This window comes from Tamandua tetradactyla, chromosome 4 (genome assembly GCF_023851605.1).
Source record: "Tamandua tetradactyla isolate mTamTet1 chromosome 4, mTamTet1.pri, whole genome shotgun sequence".
NCBI classification, from domain to species: Eukaryota; Metazoa; Chordata; class Mammalia; order Pilosa; family Myrmecophagidae; genus Tamandua; species Tamandua tetradactyla.
This window is the reverse complement of record NC_135330.1, coordinates 58153493-58169549: the sequence shown is the minus strand read 5'-3', so window position 1 is coordinate 58169549 and position 16057 is coordinate 58153493. Positions and strand designations below refer to the sequence as shown.

Below are 16057 nucleotides of genomic sequence, written 5' to 3'. Positions count from 1 at the left end.
TCCCCTCTCCTTCTCCCCTGTTCCATTTCAGGGAATTCACCAAGGAGAGGGAGAAAGCCAAGTCCAGGGGAACCTTCCAGAAGCTTCGGGAGAAGCAGCAGCTGGAGGAGGACCTTCGGGGCTACATGAGCTGGATCACGCAGGGCGAGGTCATGGACGTCGAGGACCTGAGAGAAGGTTTGGCCCAAAGGCTGTCATGAGCATCCCTCCCTGCAGCTGAGTGCCCTCACAGCCCGCACCCATAGAGAGCCACTACCTCACTTAACCATTCCGGGAAGCTGGGAGGTCCCTGAGCAGGTACAGCACTGCCATTATGCAGATAAGAAGGCTAAGGTGCTCAGAGGGTGAGTGACTTACACAGAGCCTCCCATCCCCAAGGGGTAGGATTCAAGGGTCCTGACTTTAAGCCCGGGGATCTTCCCACAATACCATGCTGCCCACCCATGATTGCCCTCCTCTGAAATCGTGGGGGTTTTTAGCTCTTGGGCACCTGGGTCTCAGGAAAGCAGGAAGGGTCTGGCTGCACCTGGAACAACTGTTGCAGGTGTCTCAGGCGTTGTGCCCTTGTCAGTGTGCCTGGCCCAGGTCTGCAAGCCCAGAAGGGCCCCAGAGTCTGGCTGCCTCTCTCTCTTCTGTCCCCAGGAAGGCTGTCCTTGGAGGAAGGCGGCTCCGAGACGGAGAGCCTGTATGAAATCGAGGGCCTGAACAAAATCATCCAGTTCATGTGAGCACCTTCCCATCTGCCCCGCATGCTCCCAGCCCAAGATCCCTGACCCAGTGGGGTCGGAACCACTTACCCTTCCCCTTGGTGGCTTTAGTGTTGCTTTCCTGATCCTTTAGAAATGCAGCCTTTCTGAGAAAGGAAAGCCAGTTCTCGCTTCATGGGGCTCTGAAGTGACCGGACCCTCAGGGATCACACAATCAAAAAAAAAAAGGTGCCAAGCAGATAACCTGTTTGTACTGGACATTAGGAAGGAACTGGGGGCCCGTGGGCTGGAGGGTGGGGGCAGCCAGCACATTTGACTGCTGCATGTCAGTGCTGCACAGAGTAGAGGTGGCAAAATAATCAGTCCTGAAACTTCCACAAGGGAAGAGGGAAGGGGCAGGATGCAAAGAAGCAGGGCCGTGAGGTTTTCAGGAAGGAGGCTGGCCACGGTCCAAGAGTCAGGGACAAGGGGTCTCTCCTAAGTTATCTCACCTTTGTCTTAAGAGGAGGGTTTAGTTGTCTCCTTTTAAAAACACATACATTTTTGTGATTTCAAAAGAGCAAAAAAATAGAGTAATATATGAAAGAAAAGGTGAAAGACGCTGCTTCAAAAAGATAACCGCGGTAATGGTTAGTTAGATTTGTATTCCTCCAAGACCTTACACACACACACACACACACACACACACACACACACACACACCAAGGCTTTTGTTTTTGCCTAATAGGGTTATTTATGTTAACAGCTGTCACCACAGAACTTAGTGCCCAGCACATACAAGGCGCTTCCCAAATATTTGCTAAAAACATGTGATATCCATATTAATTGGTGACTTGCATTTTTCATGTAAAAACATCTATTGAAGGCAATTTTTCACACACACAGACATATGCACACAGAGACATACACACACACCCCCCTTCTTTTCACTGGATGCAAACTATTCTACAGAATGGTTATACCATGATTTGTATGATGAATCTTCCCAACTTGGGGAAATATAAGCAGTATCCCAGGGAAGGTCTTTGCGTGTAAACTGTTGTGCATGAGCAGGAACATTTCTGCTGGACAGATTCCTAGAAATCTGGGTCAAAAGTGTCTATTAATTTTAAACATCGGTAAGTGCTCCCAAATTGTTTTCCATAAAAGTTGCACTAGCTATGAAAGTGCCCTTTCCCCACCCTTTGCCCCACACCAGATATTATTAATTTGTTAAAGAATTGCCTTCTGAATGGATAAAATGTAGCACCTCAGTCTTGTTTCAGTTAAAAATCAAAATGCCTGGAGCACCTACTCTATGCCAGACAGCATGCTGAGCTCTTTGCTTGCATTATGTCATTTAATTCCCTCTGAGGTTGGCGACATTCTTCTTCTCCTTTGAAAGATGAGGAGCTTTGCAAGATTTTGAATCTGTCTGGAGCATGCCATTAGCTCCTGTCCTGCGTTTGGAGGAGAGAGTGGGCGATCAGGCCCAGGAGGGCCGGCATTGGTCGGCGGGCCGGTGGGCATTTGGAGTAAAGCGGCTTCCTCTCCTCCACCCTCCCGCCTCCTCCCTGCAGCCGGCACTGGAGGCAGTGGAACCGCTTCTTCCGCTGGAAGTGCCACGACATGGTGAAGTCCAAGGTCTTCTATTGGCTGGTGATCCTGGTGGTTGCGCTCAACACCCTGTCTATCGCCTCGGAGCACCACAACCAGCCCCTCTGGCTGACCCATTTGCAAGGTGAGATGAGAGCAGAGTAGAGCCAGGAGAGGAGAGGAGGGGCCTGGCGCCAAAGCCAGCCAATGCAGTAAAGGGGGGAGAGAATTCCAGCAGAAGGAATAGCATGTGCAAAGATACGAAGATGTAAAAGAGCATGGTGAATTCGGGGAGCCATAAAAACTTTAATTTGACTTAGAGAGTGGCAGGAGATGGGTTTGCTCATAAAGGGCCTTATGTACTTTAATAAACAATTGGGTCTTCCAAACCAATGGGAAGCCAGTGAAAAGTTATAAGTGAGGATATAACATGATAGTATTTGAGTTTTTGAAAAACCAGTCTTGGGGGAAGGTTACATGTAATAGATGATTTGCTATGTGGAGCTCTGGATGATGACAATGAGGAGGTTAAGAGAAAAGGAGGACAGTTTGGCATTTCCTGAGAAAGTTAAGTATGGAACTACCGTATGATCCAGCAATTGCACTATTAAGTATATATCCCAAAGAATTGAAAACAGGGACTTGAACAGACATTTGCACACTGACATTCATAGCAGCATTGTTCACAGTTGCCAAAAGACAGAAGCAACCCAAGAGTCTATCAACCAATAATGGATAAATAAAATGTGGTCTATACAAACGATGGAATATTACTCAGCCATCAAAAGGAGTGAAGTTCTCATACATGCAACAACAACATGGATAAGCCTTGAAGATATCATGCTGAGTGAAATAAGCCAGACACAAAGGGACAAATACTGTGTGATCTCACTGATTTGAAACAATTAGAATAAGCAAACTCATAGAGTCAGACTCTAGAATATAGGTTACCAGAGGATGGGGTGGGGACAGAAAATGGAAGTTAAGGCTAAAAACATGCAGGGTTCCTATTTGGAATGATGGAAATGTTTTGGAAATGGAGGGTGGTGATGATAGCACAGCATTGTGAATGCAATTAACAAGGCCCACAGAATTCCTGCAGGGAAAAGACTTTCTTGAAGTTGAGCTCACAATAAAAAATTGCAAACCAAGCAAGGAACAAAGCCACCCTGAGGAAGAGTTATCAAGAGCCAGACACCCCAGGAACCTGAGATAGAACAGCACAAAAGAGACAACATTTAAAATGATAAAAGATATAAAGAAGGAAAATAAATACTTTAAAAAGACAATTGTCTTTTTGGTGGGAATAAGGTAGGGAAAAGAGCTACAAATCAGATGAATCCATCCATTCATTTATTGCATCCTATCTTCCCTGAGGGTGCCTTAGCTTTTACCATGTACTGCCAATGCATTGTCAAAGGCCAAATGTGGGCAATATGTAAACCCTGCCCTCCAAGGAAGTCAAAGGTGAATTTGAGGTTTCTGGCCTATGCAGGAAAATGGATGGTAATGCCACTTCCTGAGATAGGGAATAAAGTCAATGACCAGATATTATTGGGAATTGAGGAAGAATGGGCAGTCCCATGAGCTTGAGTTTGAGACATCCAAGTGGAGATGTCAGGAAGCTCAGAAGAGAATCCAAGCTAAGGAATTAAAATCTGGAAGCCACTGACATAGAGATGGCAACTGACACTGTTATCTTAGATAAAACCACCAGGGGCTAGCGTTGACAATAAGGAAGAAGTGGGCCATAGCTCAAGCCCAACATTCAATGGTTAGGTAAAGACTGTGTCTTCAGAGGAGGCTTAGGCAAAGCAGAGAAAAAGAAGAAACCCAGAAGAGGATGGTGTCAGAGAAGCCCAGAAAAGAAAGTGTTTGAAGCAGCAAGAGAATGGTCAACAGTGCCCATTGCTGCTGGGAGGTCAAGAATACGATGATTAAAATGTCCATTGGATTTGGAGACAAGGAGCTGATTTGTGACCTTGGAGAGTGTGTTGGTGGAGTGATGAGGATAAAATCCATACTTGTCCCAGTTGAGTTAATGGGGCAAGACAGGGCGTGAGTAGTAAATAGAACAATAGAGCCAACTCGGGAAGGTTGCTGTGACAGGGAAAGAGCAGAGACTTGAGCATTTAAAAACGTTGATGAAGAACCCATTTGAAAGAAAGAGGCTAAATATACAGGAGAAAAAGGATTCATTGACAGTGGGGCCCCTGAGATGGTGATGGGGGCCCAAAGCATAGGTGGACAGATTGGCTTTAGGTGGGTGGAGGGACCCTTCCTTTAGCAGGAGAGAGAGATGTGAGCAGTAATGAGGGAATAGCAGAGCCTACATCACTTCATGAACTGAAAAGTCACAAAACTCTCTTCCTGTTGAATATGATATGGCTCAGCTTTTTAGAAATCTAGATTGAGGCTCCTCCCCTGGACAAAAAATTTGCCAGATTTTGAGGATTTGAAAGGCATGAAAGGATGGTGCCTTGCAAATATGGTGAGGGAGTCCTGGGTGGAGGGGTTGGCCAAAGCCAGGAGAAGGAAAGGAGACCAAGGGGGCAAGGTTGTGCTGACCCCCGCTGGCCCCACAGACATAGCCAACCGGGTGCTGCTGTCCCTCTTCACCGTTGAGATGCTGATGAAGATGTACGGGCTGGGCCTGCGCCAATACTTCATGTCCATCTTCAACCGCTTCGACTGCTTCGTGGTGTGCAGCGGCATCCTGGAGATCCTGCTGGTGGAGTCGGGCGCCATGACACCCCTGGGAATCTCTGTGCTTCGCTGCATCCGACTCCTGAGGATCTTCAAGGTCACCAAGTGAGGGCCAGGCTGGGCTGGGGCTCTGGGTTCCAAGCAGACACCATCTTGTTTTCGGTGATCTGGGCTCCGCGTGAGTTCCCACGTGACCCTTTGGCCTGGACTTCTCTCCCTCCTTGAAATAACTTCCCACTGTGGAAGAAAAATGCTCTCTGCATTTTTACCTCATTTCTCTTTTCCTTGCCTCTTACCCTTGTTGTATGGCAGGACAGGGAGAGAGGGCAGTGGGAGAGACAGAAGATGGAGAGAAAAGGAAAGACTGGGAGAGGGAAGAGGGGAAGGAAGATGGGAAGGAAGGGGAAGAGAAGTAGTGAAAGGGGGCTGGAAGTAAGAAAGGAGGAGGGGAGCAATCCTCAGAGATCAGGGAGATCAGAGGGTGGCTCATTAATTCACAGGCATTTCTTGAGCACTGGGTGAGCTGGGCTCTCTGCTGGGCACGGGGGACATGGGGTGCACCAGAGAGAAAAGGTCCTTTACTCTCACAGAACCAGGAGTTAATTGGCGGTCCTACCGATGACCAGGCCATTAGAACCTGAGATAAGAGGCCCGAAGGAAGGGATGGGTGGGTGGGGTAGCCATGAGCCCAGGACTTCCAGCCCCCAGGCAGCGCTTTCTCCTTCCATATCCTGTCAGTCCTGAGACTTTCTCCCAAGCCTAGACCTCACGAGGACCATGGAGGGGGGCAGCCTCCTCCCCACCTTGCTCTTCCTCTTCCTTCAGGTATTGGACATCACTGAGCAACCTGGTGGCGTCCCTGCTCAACTCCATCCGCTCCATTGCCTCCCTACTGCTGCTGCTCTTCCTCTTCATTGTCATCTTCGCCTTGCTGGGCATGCAGCTCTTTGGGGGCAGATATGACTTTGAGGACACGGAAGTGCGGCGAAGCAACTTTGACAACTTCCCCCAGGCCCTCATCAGTGTCTTCCAGGTAGGCTACCTGCCTGGGTGCAACACCCTGTGCTGCGGTTGCTGAATCCTGCTTCTTGCCCTTTAAGCTCAGCATGGGTATCACCTCCTTCAGGGAGCCTTTCCTCACTGCTGGTTTGCGTTCAATGTCCCTCCCCAGGCTCCCTAGCCATCTGAGCTTCTCTCCACTGTAATTGTTGCTTATCGGTCTCCTCCCACTGGACTCTAAGCTCCTGAGGCTAGGAACTGCGCCCAATTTGTCTTTTGTCTTGGTCTCTGGTGCACGACAGGGACCTTGTTCCTTCTGTGTTGGCCCACAGAAGATTATATTTAATGAACAAAATTGGGGTGGGCTGGGAATCCAGGTACGTGCTCTCTCTCCCATGCACCACTCAAATTTCTGAGGGCAAAGTCCCGACAAGGTGAGCTGTCTCTTGCCCAGGTGGGGAAGCATGGCTCAGCCATCCATTCACTAAAGTCACCCAAGGGAGCACAGTTATGACTCATGAACTCCTGGAGGAATTTCTTAGTTTCGACAACAAAAACATTCCTCTTTGTCATAGCCAATGATGGTGTGTCAGGAGCAACATCACCTCTTGGCAGCAGCCATAAAGGCAGTATGTGGACCATCGGTTGGTTCTATGATGGCTTCACCCTCTCTTTCTTCTATTCATTCTACTGGCTGAGACTAGAACGTCCTGGAGGCTGGCCTGACAGGAGGCCTGGGGATTGGGAATGCAACATAGGGATGTAGTGACCTCGCAATCAGCCTCCTTGGCCTTTGAGAGCCAACAATGATATTTTAGATCATTGAAGGAAAAGCAATGAGAAGAGCAGAGACTGTTTCATCTTGTGCTGAAGGATGGAGAGATCAAGGAGGGGAAAGGTCTGGAAGAATCTGACAGAGATGGAAGAGGCCTTTTGAACAAGGCAATTCCAACAGGGCACTCCTTTGGAACTTGGACACAAAGTTCCTTTGTGTCTCCACTCCCTTTCCTCCTTCTGCCCCTAGGTCCTGACAGGTGAAGACTGGAACTCGGTGATGTACAACGGGATCATGGCCTATGGCGGGCCATCCTATCCTGGAATGCTTGTGTGCATTTATTTCATCATACTTTTCGTATGTGGCAACTGTATCCCATTGGGAGCAGGGTACAGAGAATAGCCTAGAGACAGGGGTGGGGAGAGGGGCTTAAAATAAGCGTCAAGGGGGCGGACCATGGTAGCTCAACAGGCAGAGTTCTTGCTTGCCGTGCCTGAGACCCGGGTTTGATTCCCAGTGCCTGCCCATGCAAAAAATATAAGGGTCAAGGGTGTCCACTTTCCAGGCATCTAGGTCCTCTGCCTGTAGGAGAGCTCCAAGGTCATGGGGAGGGGATATAGAACATAGCAAATGCAAATATTTCTATAGGATCATTTCTTCCACCAAGAATGTTAGAGAACCACCTGAGTGATTTGTTGCAGGGGGAAAGAATTAATCTCAAAAGGGTTGGTGAGCTCAGGACAGGTAGAGCTTGGCTGAGGAGCAGTGAAGACGGCAAGACCAAGGTTGAGAGGCAGGAAGGGAAGAACCAGGGCCTTGTGGCCAAGGGTGGTCAGTTTAGGCACTGGGATTGGACGGTCTGAGCTAGGGCAGGCCTAGAGATAAGAGATGAAGATGGGAGGGTCAGGTGGGTAAGACCAGAAAGGGAGCTGGAAGTGCCCCAAGGGGTCCTGATGACTGCGGCATGGAGATGGATATTGTGGGGATGGGAAAGGAGGGAACCATTGATCATTGAGCTCACAGGCATGCTGAGCATGCTTCTCACTTGGGTGCCTTGCTGGCACCCCACACTGGCTCTTAGTGTGGGAGCTGAGAACAGTTCTGGGCAGGAAATGGACAGGATTAAAAGGCCACAGTAGATTCAGGCCCCATTCTGGGCACTCTCTGCAGGCAGGCTTCCTTGAGTATGCTCATTCTAGTTCTCTGAGTTGACTCCCTCCCATGAGGCAGCTCAGGCTAGAGGGATACCAACTACCACACCATGCGAGTGGGGTTAGTCCTACCAAGCAGACAGGGCAGGACTCTTGCTCAGGAGGCTCCCCTTGCACCCATGCCCTGAGGCTCCTTAGCTGGACCCCCTCAGACATCCTGCTCAATGTCTTCCTGGCTATTGCCGTGGACAACCTGGCTGAGGCGGAGAGCCTGACTTCTGCCCAAAAGGCCAAGGCTGAGGAAAAAAAACGCAGGAAGATGTCCAGGTGAGTTCTGTGCCTGCAGTTGGAGAGGGACCTGGAGTGTTCAGCTGTGGCTCTGGCCTCCCAAAGCTGGGCTGATGCCTCCCAGGAAACACCATGACACTTGACCTTTGTGGGCAGGCTTCTAGGTAGGCCTGAGGAAATGTGGTAGCAGAGCAGGTCAGGATGGGTCAGGGTACCATGGTGAGGATTTCTTTGAATTCTCTTCCTAGCCCTGCACCAAGCCATTGTGGAGGGAGGCATTTCCCTTTGCTGAGCCCCAGGCATCTCGTCTATGCAGTAGGAGTTGAATTCTCCGTCTTTGATTTAACTCTGGGACTCCTACTCTGAGAATGGAAGCACAACTGGTCTTCTGGACCAGTGCTTCTCAAAACCTAAAGTGTAAATGTATTACCTGGGGATCTTGCTAAAATGTAGATTCTGCTTCAGGAGGTCTGGGGTGGGAGTAAGGGTCTCTTTCTAACATGCTCTTACTTTGTGCCATTGCTGCTGATCTGAGGATTACACCTTCAGTAACTAAGTTCTAGCCAGAGGCCTGCGTTCTCTAGTGCCCATGCCTACAGCAATGGGATGCTCAAGGGTGGAGGAGGTAGAGGCAAGATAGGAAGACAAAGAAAGAGAAAGAAGAGTGAGAGACCAGAAAAGGAGTTCAGGTATCTCCTAAGAGATTTCCAAATAGTTGAGATCAGTATTGGACCAAACCATGCTTCCCTGGTGTGAATTCTTTATGCAAAGAATATGAAATAATAAGAAATATAACTTTTATGCAAAAGTGCAAAGCTGTTTTCCACCCATTCAGTATTTGAAGAATATTGAATATGACTGACCAGCGACCCCCTTTTGCCTTGGCCCCAAGCTAGGCATCATGCTCTCATCATGGGCTTGCCTAGGCCAACAGTTCTTCCAATTTGATGGTCAAAGCTGTTTCTTCCTCCATAGAGCCACAGAACTCTGGGTGTGAAATATACATGAGGGCATTGTCAAGCTGAGCAGAATCCCTAAGAACTCTCTGGTTGGGTCTCCAACTTGGTCTTTCTTGGATTTCTGACACAGGGGTCTCCCAGACAAGCCAGAGGAGGAGAAGTCAATATTGGCCAAGAAGCTGGAACAGAAACCCAAGGGTGAGGGCATTCCTACAACTGCCAAGGTGAGCCCATCGTGTGGGTATTTTCAGAGGCAAATAGGAGGACCTTCAAAAGTCCCCTGGTTCACCACTATGCCTTATGGTGCTAGTGGGGTGGGGTGAGGTGATAAGAAAGTGGCTATGTTTTCACCTTAGTCAACTTATAATAGCAAGAGCCAATGGCTTCTCCAGGGAGTCCTTGAACTGAGAGGCACAGGTGCCTTCCATCTGGGCACCAGACTTTCTTAGAGTACCAGCATCCCATTCCAGAGCAAGAAGCTGACCTCTTTCTGTCCACTATTCATTTAAGGTTGGCTTCCCACTATTTCCAGCCCCATCCTGTTAGTTCTAGGCTCGGCTCATCCTTCCTGGAGACCCCAGAAAGGCCAGGATCCTGGCCTGGGGAACTCAGCTCCCTTCAGGAGAACCAGGCAGCAGGTTCCATGAAGACACACTTGGATTGCTGGCAATTGCTGCTTGACAGCTTTGGCAGTTGTTTGACATTTATGGGCCTTTCTTCTCATTTGTGAAACAGTAATAATCCTAATGCTACCTAAACTTAGATCTCAGGGGAAGCCTGAGCATTGGCTGTCCTATAAATGCTCAATCAATGGAAACTACACTTTTTGTTTTTATCGTCATCTTCACTGTGTTCCTTCCTACAGTTGAAAATCGATGAGTTTGAATCTAATGTCAATGAGGTGAAGGATCCCTACCCCTCGGCTGACTTCCCAGGTAAGAGTCCTCGAGCAGCGGCTGGAGCAGGGTTCTGGGACCATGGGGAAAGTATACTGGTGTTGAATTCCCCCTGGGGACAATCTTTTGTGTGCCCTCTATCCCAACCCCTCCATGAGGAATTCTTGGCATGGGAGCCATCCCTTCTGCCCTTAGCCTTGCAACTAAGCCATCTGCCAGCCTGCCTCTCCTTCGTTACAGTACACACAATAGGAAAATCCACACCTTTTGTTTTCACTTAATTCAGCAAGTGTTTGTTGGGTGTCAGCTATGTGCTGCAGTGCAGAGGACTCTGTTTTCAAGGAGCCCAGAGACATACATGCACACACGTCTTCCATGGTGCCCACGCGGGAGGATAATAAATGAGGGTGCGTCCCTTCTCCATGGTGCAGGAGATGGGACAGAGTCATTCACATCCAGTGTCAGGCAGGACTGGCGGCTGGACGGATACAGGGAGGAACAGCACCATGATTTTAGGAAAACCTAAAAGGAGACAAGGGCAGAAGGAGGAGGGTTAGGTAAGACACAGCCATGGATAACCTACAAACATCTCATAAATGCAAATAATCAATGACTGCTGCAGAAACTGTTCATCAATACCAAGGAGAGGAACAAAGTGAGCAAAACCAGACTGGGTTAATCTCAAAAGGCCTCCTAGAAAAGCCCTGGGGCCCAAGAGCTCTCAGTTTCTCTCTTAGCTTACTCATGGTCCTTCAGAGCACTGGGTTTCTAGTGCAATTTTCTGCCTATTTCTGGACTCAGCTGATTTGCATTTGTTTTCCCCCCGTGACTGTAAGCTCCAGAGGGACTTTCTGTGCTCTAACTGGCACAGTTCTTGGCACTTAGCAGGCACTCAATAAATAGAATGAATGAATAAATGATTTTGCAAAATGAAGTGTGGGGGAAACAAAGCTGAGAGTAGAAAAGAGTAATAAAATTTGAAGGCTGAAGGCTGTCTTCCAGAAATGAATAATTGGGTTTTAGAGTAATTCATCTGAAGTTGTTTCATCTGAAAACGCCATCTGTTAAATGGGAGTGGCTGGTGGGCAGGTGGGAGGGTGGCTGACCTAGGAAACCCGAGGCCTGTGAGATGAGGACTTTAGGGGAAGGGGCTGGAAAGAAGTGGAAAGGGTAGAGGATAGAGGCCATGTGGGTTGGGCAGTTGGGGTCTTACTGAGGGGTTTGAGATATTTATTTATGTGTGGCCCCTTTCAAAAAATTATTTGAATTGGCTTTCAACAAAGGTATGTATGATAAAATTAACAAAAAAGACATAGAGGAAGGAAGAATTAAGGGTGGGGAAAAAGCAAATATGCTAATGCTAAGGATTAACAGTCCCTACAATCAAGCACAAAATGCATCTCAGGTGTCCTTGTCAGCTGGGGCAAGGTGGAAGGTGGGAAGTGTCATGTTAGGACGTGTTCCAGCTCCTCAGGAGAACGGGAAAGTGATTCAGGTGGAAGTTGAGAATCCGGCAGGCTTGCAAGCTGGAGAAGGCAAGAGCTGCTGGCTCTTGGCTGCGCGGAGGGTCTCTGCTGGGTTCAGAAAACCACAGGCAGGGCAGTGGCCAGCCAGGGGAGAGGGAGGAGGCAGCTGCGGTTGGGAAATAAGAATCCGGGCTAGTAGCTGGAAGAGGAGGGTCATCCCAACACTAGACAGTGGCCCCCAGTGCAGTCACTGGGTCCCCTCACCCTGACGCTGAGGACCTCAGCTTCAGCTCTCCCTGGAGGTGGAGCATGAGATCCTGCAAATGTCCCTGGAATGCGTGTCTCTTCCTCCTCTGCCCACCTGCTCCTCCTCCAGACTTGGCATGATATTGGGGACCTGTTGAAGCTCAGGAAACAGTGGGTGATTTTTTTACATGCTGGCAGTTCCTCTCTTAAATTATTTTGTTTAGAATCTTTAGCCTAGGATTCTAAACCTTAGATTCTAAGGATTCCAGCTTAGAGTCCATTTATTTGAACAACCTTCTGTCCCAACATCATTTTCACAAATTGGGAACCTGAAGCTCAGGCAGGGAAAGAACTTGCTGCACAGCAAGTTAGCAGTAGAGCCGGGACTGGAACTCAGGTTTCCTCATCTGAAGCAGAGTTCCCCTATGTATTAGTTAGGGTTCTCTAGAGAAACAGAATCAACAGGGAACACTAGCAAATATAAAATTTATGAAAGTGTCTCACGTGACCGTAGGAACGCAGAGTCCAAAATCCACAGGGCAGGCTGCGAAGCCGACGTCTCTGATGGATGGCCTGGATGAACTCCACAGGAGAGGCTCAAAAGCCAAAGCAGGAATGCAACCTGTCTCCTCTGAGTCCTCCTTAAAAGGCTTCCCATGATTGCATTTAGCATCACTAATTGCAGAAGACACTCCCCTTTGGCTGATTACAAATGGAATCAGCTGTGGATGTAGCTAACGTGATCATGACCTAATCCTATGAAATGTCCTCATTGCAACAGACAGGCCAGCGCTTGCCCAATCAGATGAACAGGTACCACAACTTGGCTAAGTTGCCACCTGTCCCTAACCATGACACCCTACCCCCAGCTTGTGGGCACTGGAGGCCGTGTGGGGCCAGCCTTAAGATAAATACAGCAGCAAGGCTCTCTAGCCTTGCTCTTGACTCCATGTAGAGAAGATCTGGGCCTGCCCCACTCACCCCTGACAGCCCAAACCAGCTTGCTGTGGGGAAAGGGAGAGGACTCTGCCAACTTCCTTTTGACCCAAATTGGCCTGGTACCATCTTTGCTTGTTGGCTCTTGGGGCCCAGAGAAAGGTTCAGAACACAGAGCCATGGGAGCCACAAGGGGTGGGAAGACATCCAATTTCTCCCTCTCCCCTCTCTCCATAGGGGATGATGAAGAAGATGAGCCTGAGATCCCAGTGAGCCCCCGACCACGCCCCCTGGCTGAGCTGCAGCTGAAAGAAAAGGCAGTGCCCATTCCAGATGCCAGCTCCTTCTTCATCTTCAGCCCTACCAATAAGTGGGTGGTGCCTGCTAATGCTGAGTGGGGTGATTGATGGGGCTCTCAGAGAGGGCTGTTTCTTGCCCTAAAAGGATTTCCTCCTGATTCATTATGCCTATAATTACACTTTGAGAGATTTATTTCTTTAGCTTAAGACCTGGGTCCTTGTGCCTTTATCTCTGAAAGTAATTCTTTAAACCTTATCAGTTACACCTAAGAGGGACTGTGCTTATTGGTTCCTTTCTGAGAGTACTTTTAGACAGGGAAAAGGGGATAAAAGCAAGAAGCCAATGAATGTGGCAGGTAAGAGAGATGGGGGAAGAGAGCAGAAAGGGGGAAACTGTAGTTTTTATTGGCCTCACAATTTGACACCTTTAAAATATCCACGAATATGGAGTTTCATGGGCCTGCCTCATGGATGGAGATGAGCTCATCCATCTCTTTCAGTGGAGAAGCTGCAGGTGGTTGTGGTGGTGTGTGTGGGTGGGTGGGAGGGAGGGGCTTGGTTGGGAAACGGGGCCAAGCCTGCAGGAAGCAGGGACAGCGTGAGGGGCTGGACCCCCCACAGGCCCAACTAGAGGGCCACCCCGATGCCGGGCTATTCTCTGCTGACCCTGGGCAGTGGGGGCGCAGAGGGATGGCCTGTGTCCCTCTGCAGGACAGAGGCTGGTGGGACCTAAGGTGAGCAGTTCACAGCTCCCCTGATCCACCTGCACCCCCATCTGCCCCCCCAGGGTCCGCGTCCTGTGCCACCGCATCGTCAATGCCACCTGGTTCACCAACTTCATCCTGCTTTTCATCCTGCTCAGCAGCGCCGCGCTGGCGGCAGAGGACCCCATTCGGGCCCAGTCGGTCAGGAATCAGGTGAGGCACCCCCCCACCCCCACCCCCGTCGGCGCCCCGCCCCAACACCCCAGCCTTGCCGTAAAGGGAGGCCACACCTCCCTCTGGCACTCAGAGCCCAGCTGTGTCCTCTAGGTGGGTGCAGGCATCAGAATTTCTCAGACTTTAAGTTCCTGGAGGGTCAAGACTGCCCAAACCCTTCCCCCCGTCCCCATGAGCAGTGTCATTGTCGCAGGGGCTCTGACAGGGGCTCTGTGCCTGGCTTCCATGACCATGATGATGATATCACTGGTATCGTTGCATCACCCTTCCTCTCACTGGCTTTTCTCTCCCTGTCCTGAGTCACCTCCTGCCCTGTCCCCAGGTCCTTGGGTACTTTGACATCGCGTTTACCTCTGTCTTCACTGTGGAGATTGTCCTCAAGGTGAGCCAAGGCCGCAGCACAGCCCGGGGCCGGGGGCTTCTCGGGGCCGGGAACCAGGCCCTCCCTGATGCGGCCCCACCTTGCCCAGGCCGAGCTCACTCAGGACTGGGGGCTGGCAGGGCTGGCAGGACTTTAAGAAGCAGGGAGGGCATCTGGGAAGGACTCCTGGGACCCAGGAGGCTCCAGCTCACGGGCTGGGGCGAGTGGGTGAGCAGGTGGGCGGATGGGCAGGTGAAGCACAACCCACCTGTAGCCTGCCTTCCTCGCAGCAGAGCTCGGTCCAGGCTTGTGGGATTGTGGACATTTTTCTTCCATGTTGGAGGCAGAATAGCTTAAGCATAGACTCAGGGAGCCATGATTCGTTCCTAGATCTTTGTTACTAACGACTGGAAAGGCCTCTTCCCCCAGAAGCCCCCCGGAGAACTGCCCATGGCCCCAGGGTGGGATCCAAAGGCCCCACCTCTCATGTCCCCCCACCACCTACAGCCAGGCATGGAGGGAAATGTAGAGAGCGCCTGGCTCTCGGCCCTGACAGGTGCTCTTCCTGAGCAGGCTGAGGCGAGTGACCCCTTGAGAAATCCTTCTGTGTGGGGTACAGGACTGTCCCCCCAGCTCCCGCCCACCCAGGTTGCTGCCGCTTCTCCCCCAGATGACCACCTACGGCGCCTTCCTGCACAAGGGCTCCTTCTGCCGGAACTACTTCAACATCCTGGACCTGGTCGTGGTGGCCGTGTCCCTCATCTCCATGGGGCTCGAGTGAGCAGCGGCAGGGTCTGCCGGGCCTGCAGCCCCTCCGCGCCCCGCCAGGGCCTCCGAGTGGGAATCCCCTGCTGCTTTCACGGCTGTTAGAGGAGGGTTCCCCAGGCCCACAGAGATGGGTCGGACGCTTGGGTTCTCACAGCCACGGCACTGACATGCAAAATGCACAGAGACCCTGACCTGAGCCATGAGGGGACCCAGACAGGAGAAGGCTGTCCTCCCCGCTGGCCCCACCACCGGGTAGCTCCCAGGCTGACTCCGATGGGAGCATCTATGCCCACCCATAGAGGAAACCCTTATTCTGCTGCACGGCTCGTTGAGGCAGGAGGCAGCTTTACTCCGGGGTAGGGGAAGGGGTGAGGAAACCGGGAAGCGTTTTCACGCAGAAAGGCGGCCTGTGCGGAGAAGGGAGGCCGCGGGGAGGGAGTGCTCCCGGCGCCCCAGCCCCGCCCTCCGCCGCCTCCCCCGCAGGTCCAGCGCCATCTCCGTGGTGAAGATCCTCAGGGTGCTGAGGGTGCTTCGACCCCTCCGAGCCATCAACAGAGCCAAAGGGTTGAAGGTGAGAGAGGAGCGGGGGCGGGGTCCCGGGGAGAGGGAAGAGAAGGGCAGCGGAGGACCCCACTCCGGAAACCGCAGCCCACCCGGAGCCGGGCCACCCACCCTGCGCGCTCGGCCAGACTGGGGGCGCGGATGAGGCCGGACAGCCGCGCTTCCCTATAGCCCTCTTCCTCCCCCGGCCTACCCCCCCCCCCCCCCAAACTGGGAGTCAGCAAGTCTCCCCCCCATCCCCGGGGGTCCCCTGGGCGGGGCAGCGCGGCCCCGGCCTTCCCCCATGGGCCGCCGTCCCTCCCCAGCACGTGGTGCAGTGCGTGTTCGTGGCCATCCGCACCATCGGCAACATCGTCCTGGTCACCACCCTCCTGCAGTTCATGTTCGCCTGCATCGGCGTCCAGCTCTTCAAGGTGAGGCCCGCCC

At 51.3% G+C, this 16057-nt stretch overlaps 1 protein-coding gene across 2 annotated transcripts in view; it reads left to right on the top strand.

The window, feature by feature from the left end:
* CACNA1S (calcium voltage-gated channel subunit alpha1 S) overlaps positions 1-16057 on the top strand; it is a 70301-nt gene that overhangs the window by 24201 nt on the left and 30043 nt on the right. For both annotated transcript variants that reach the window (XM_077157372.1, XM_077157371.1), the window contains exons 8-22: positions 32-177; positions 643-724; positions 2267-2427; positions 4868-5093; positions 5814-6021; positions 7012-7132; positions 8126-8240; positions 9291-9384; positions 10026-10095; positions 12942-13074; positions 13791-13920; positions 14264-14323; positions 14973-15079; positions 15554-15641; positions 15937-16044. In XM_077157372.1, coding sequence (XP_077013487.1) covers positions 32-177; positions 643-724; positions 2267-2427; positions 4868-5093; positions 5814-6021; positions 7012-7132; positions 8126-8240; positions 9291-9384; positions 10026-10095; positions 12942-13074; positions 13791-13920; positions 14264-14323; positions 14973-15079; positions 15554-15641; positions 15937-16044 — 1849 coding nt within the window. The remainder of the gene's footprint in view (positions 1-31; positions 178-642; positions 725-2266; positions 2428-4867; positions 5094-5813; positions 6022-7011; positions 7133-8125; positions 8241-9290; positions 9385-10025; positions 10096-12941; positions 13075-13790; positions 13921-14263; positions 14324-14972; positions 15080-15553; positions 15642-15936; positions 16045-16057) is intronic.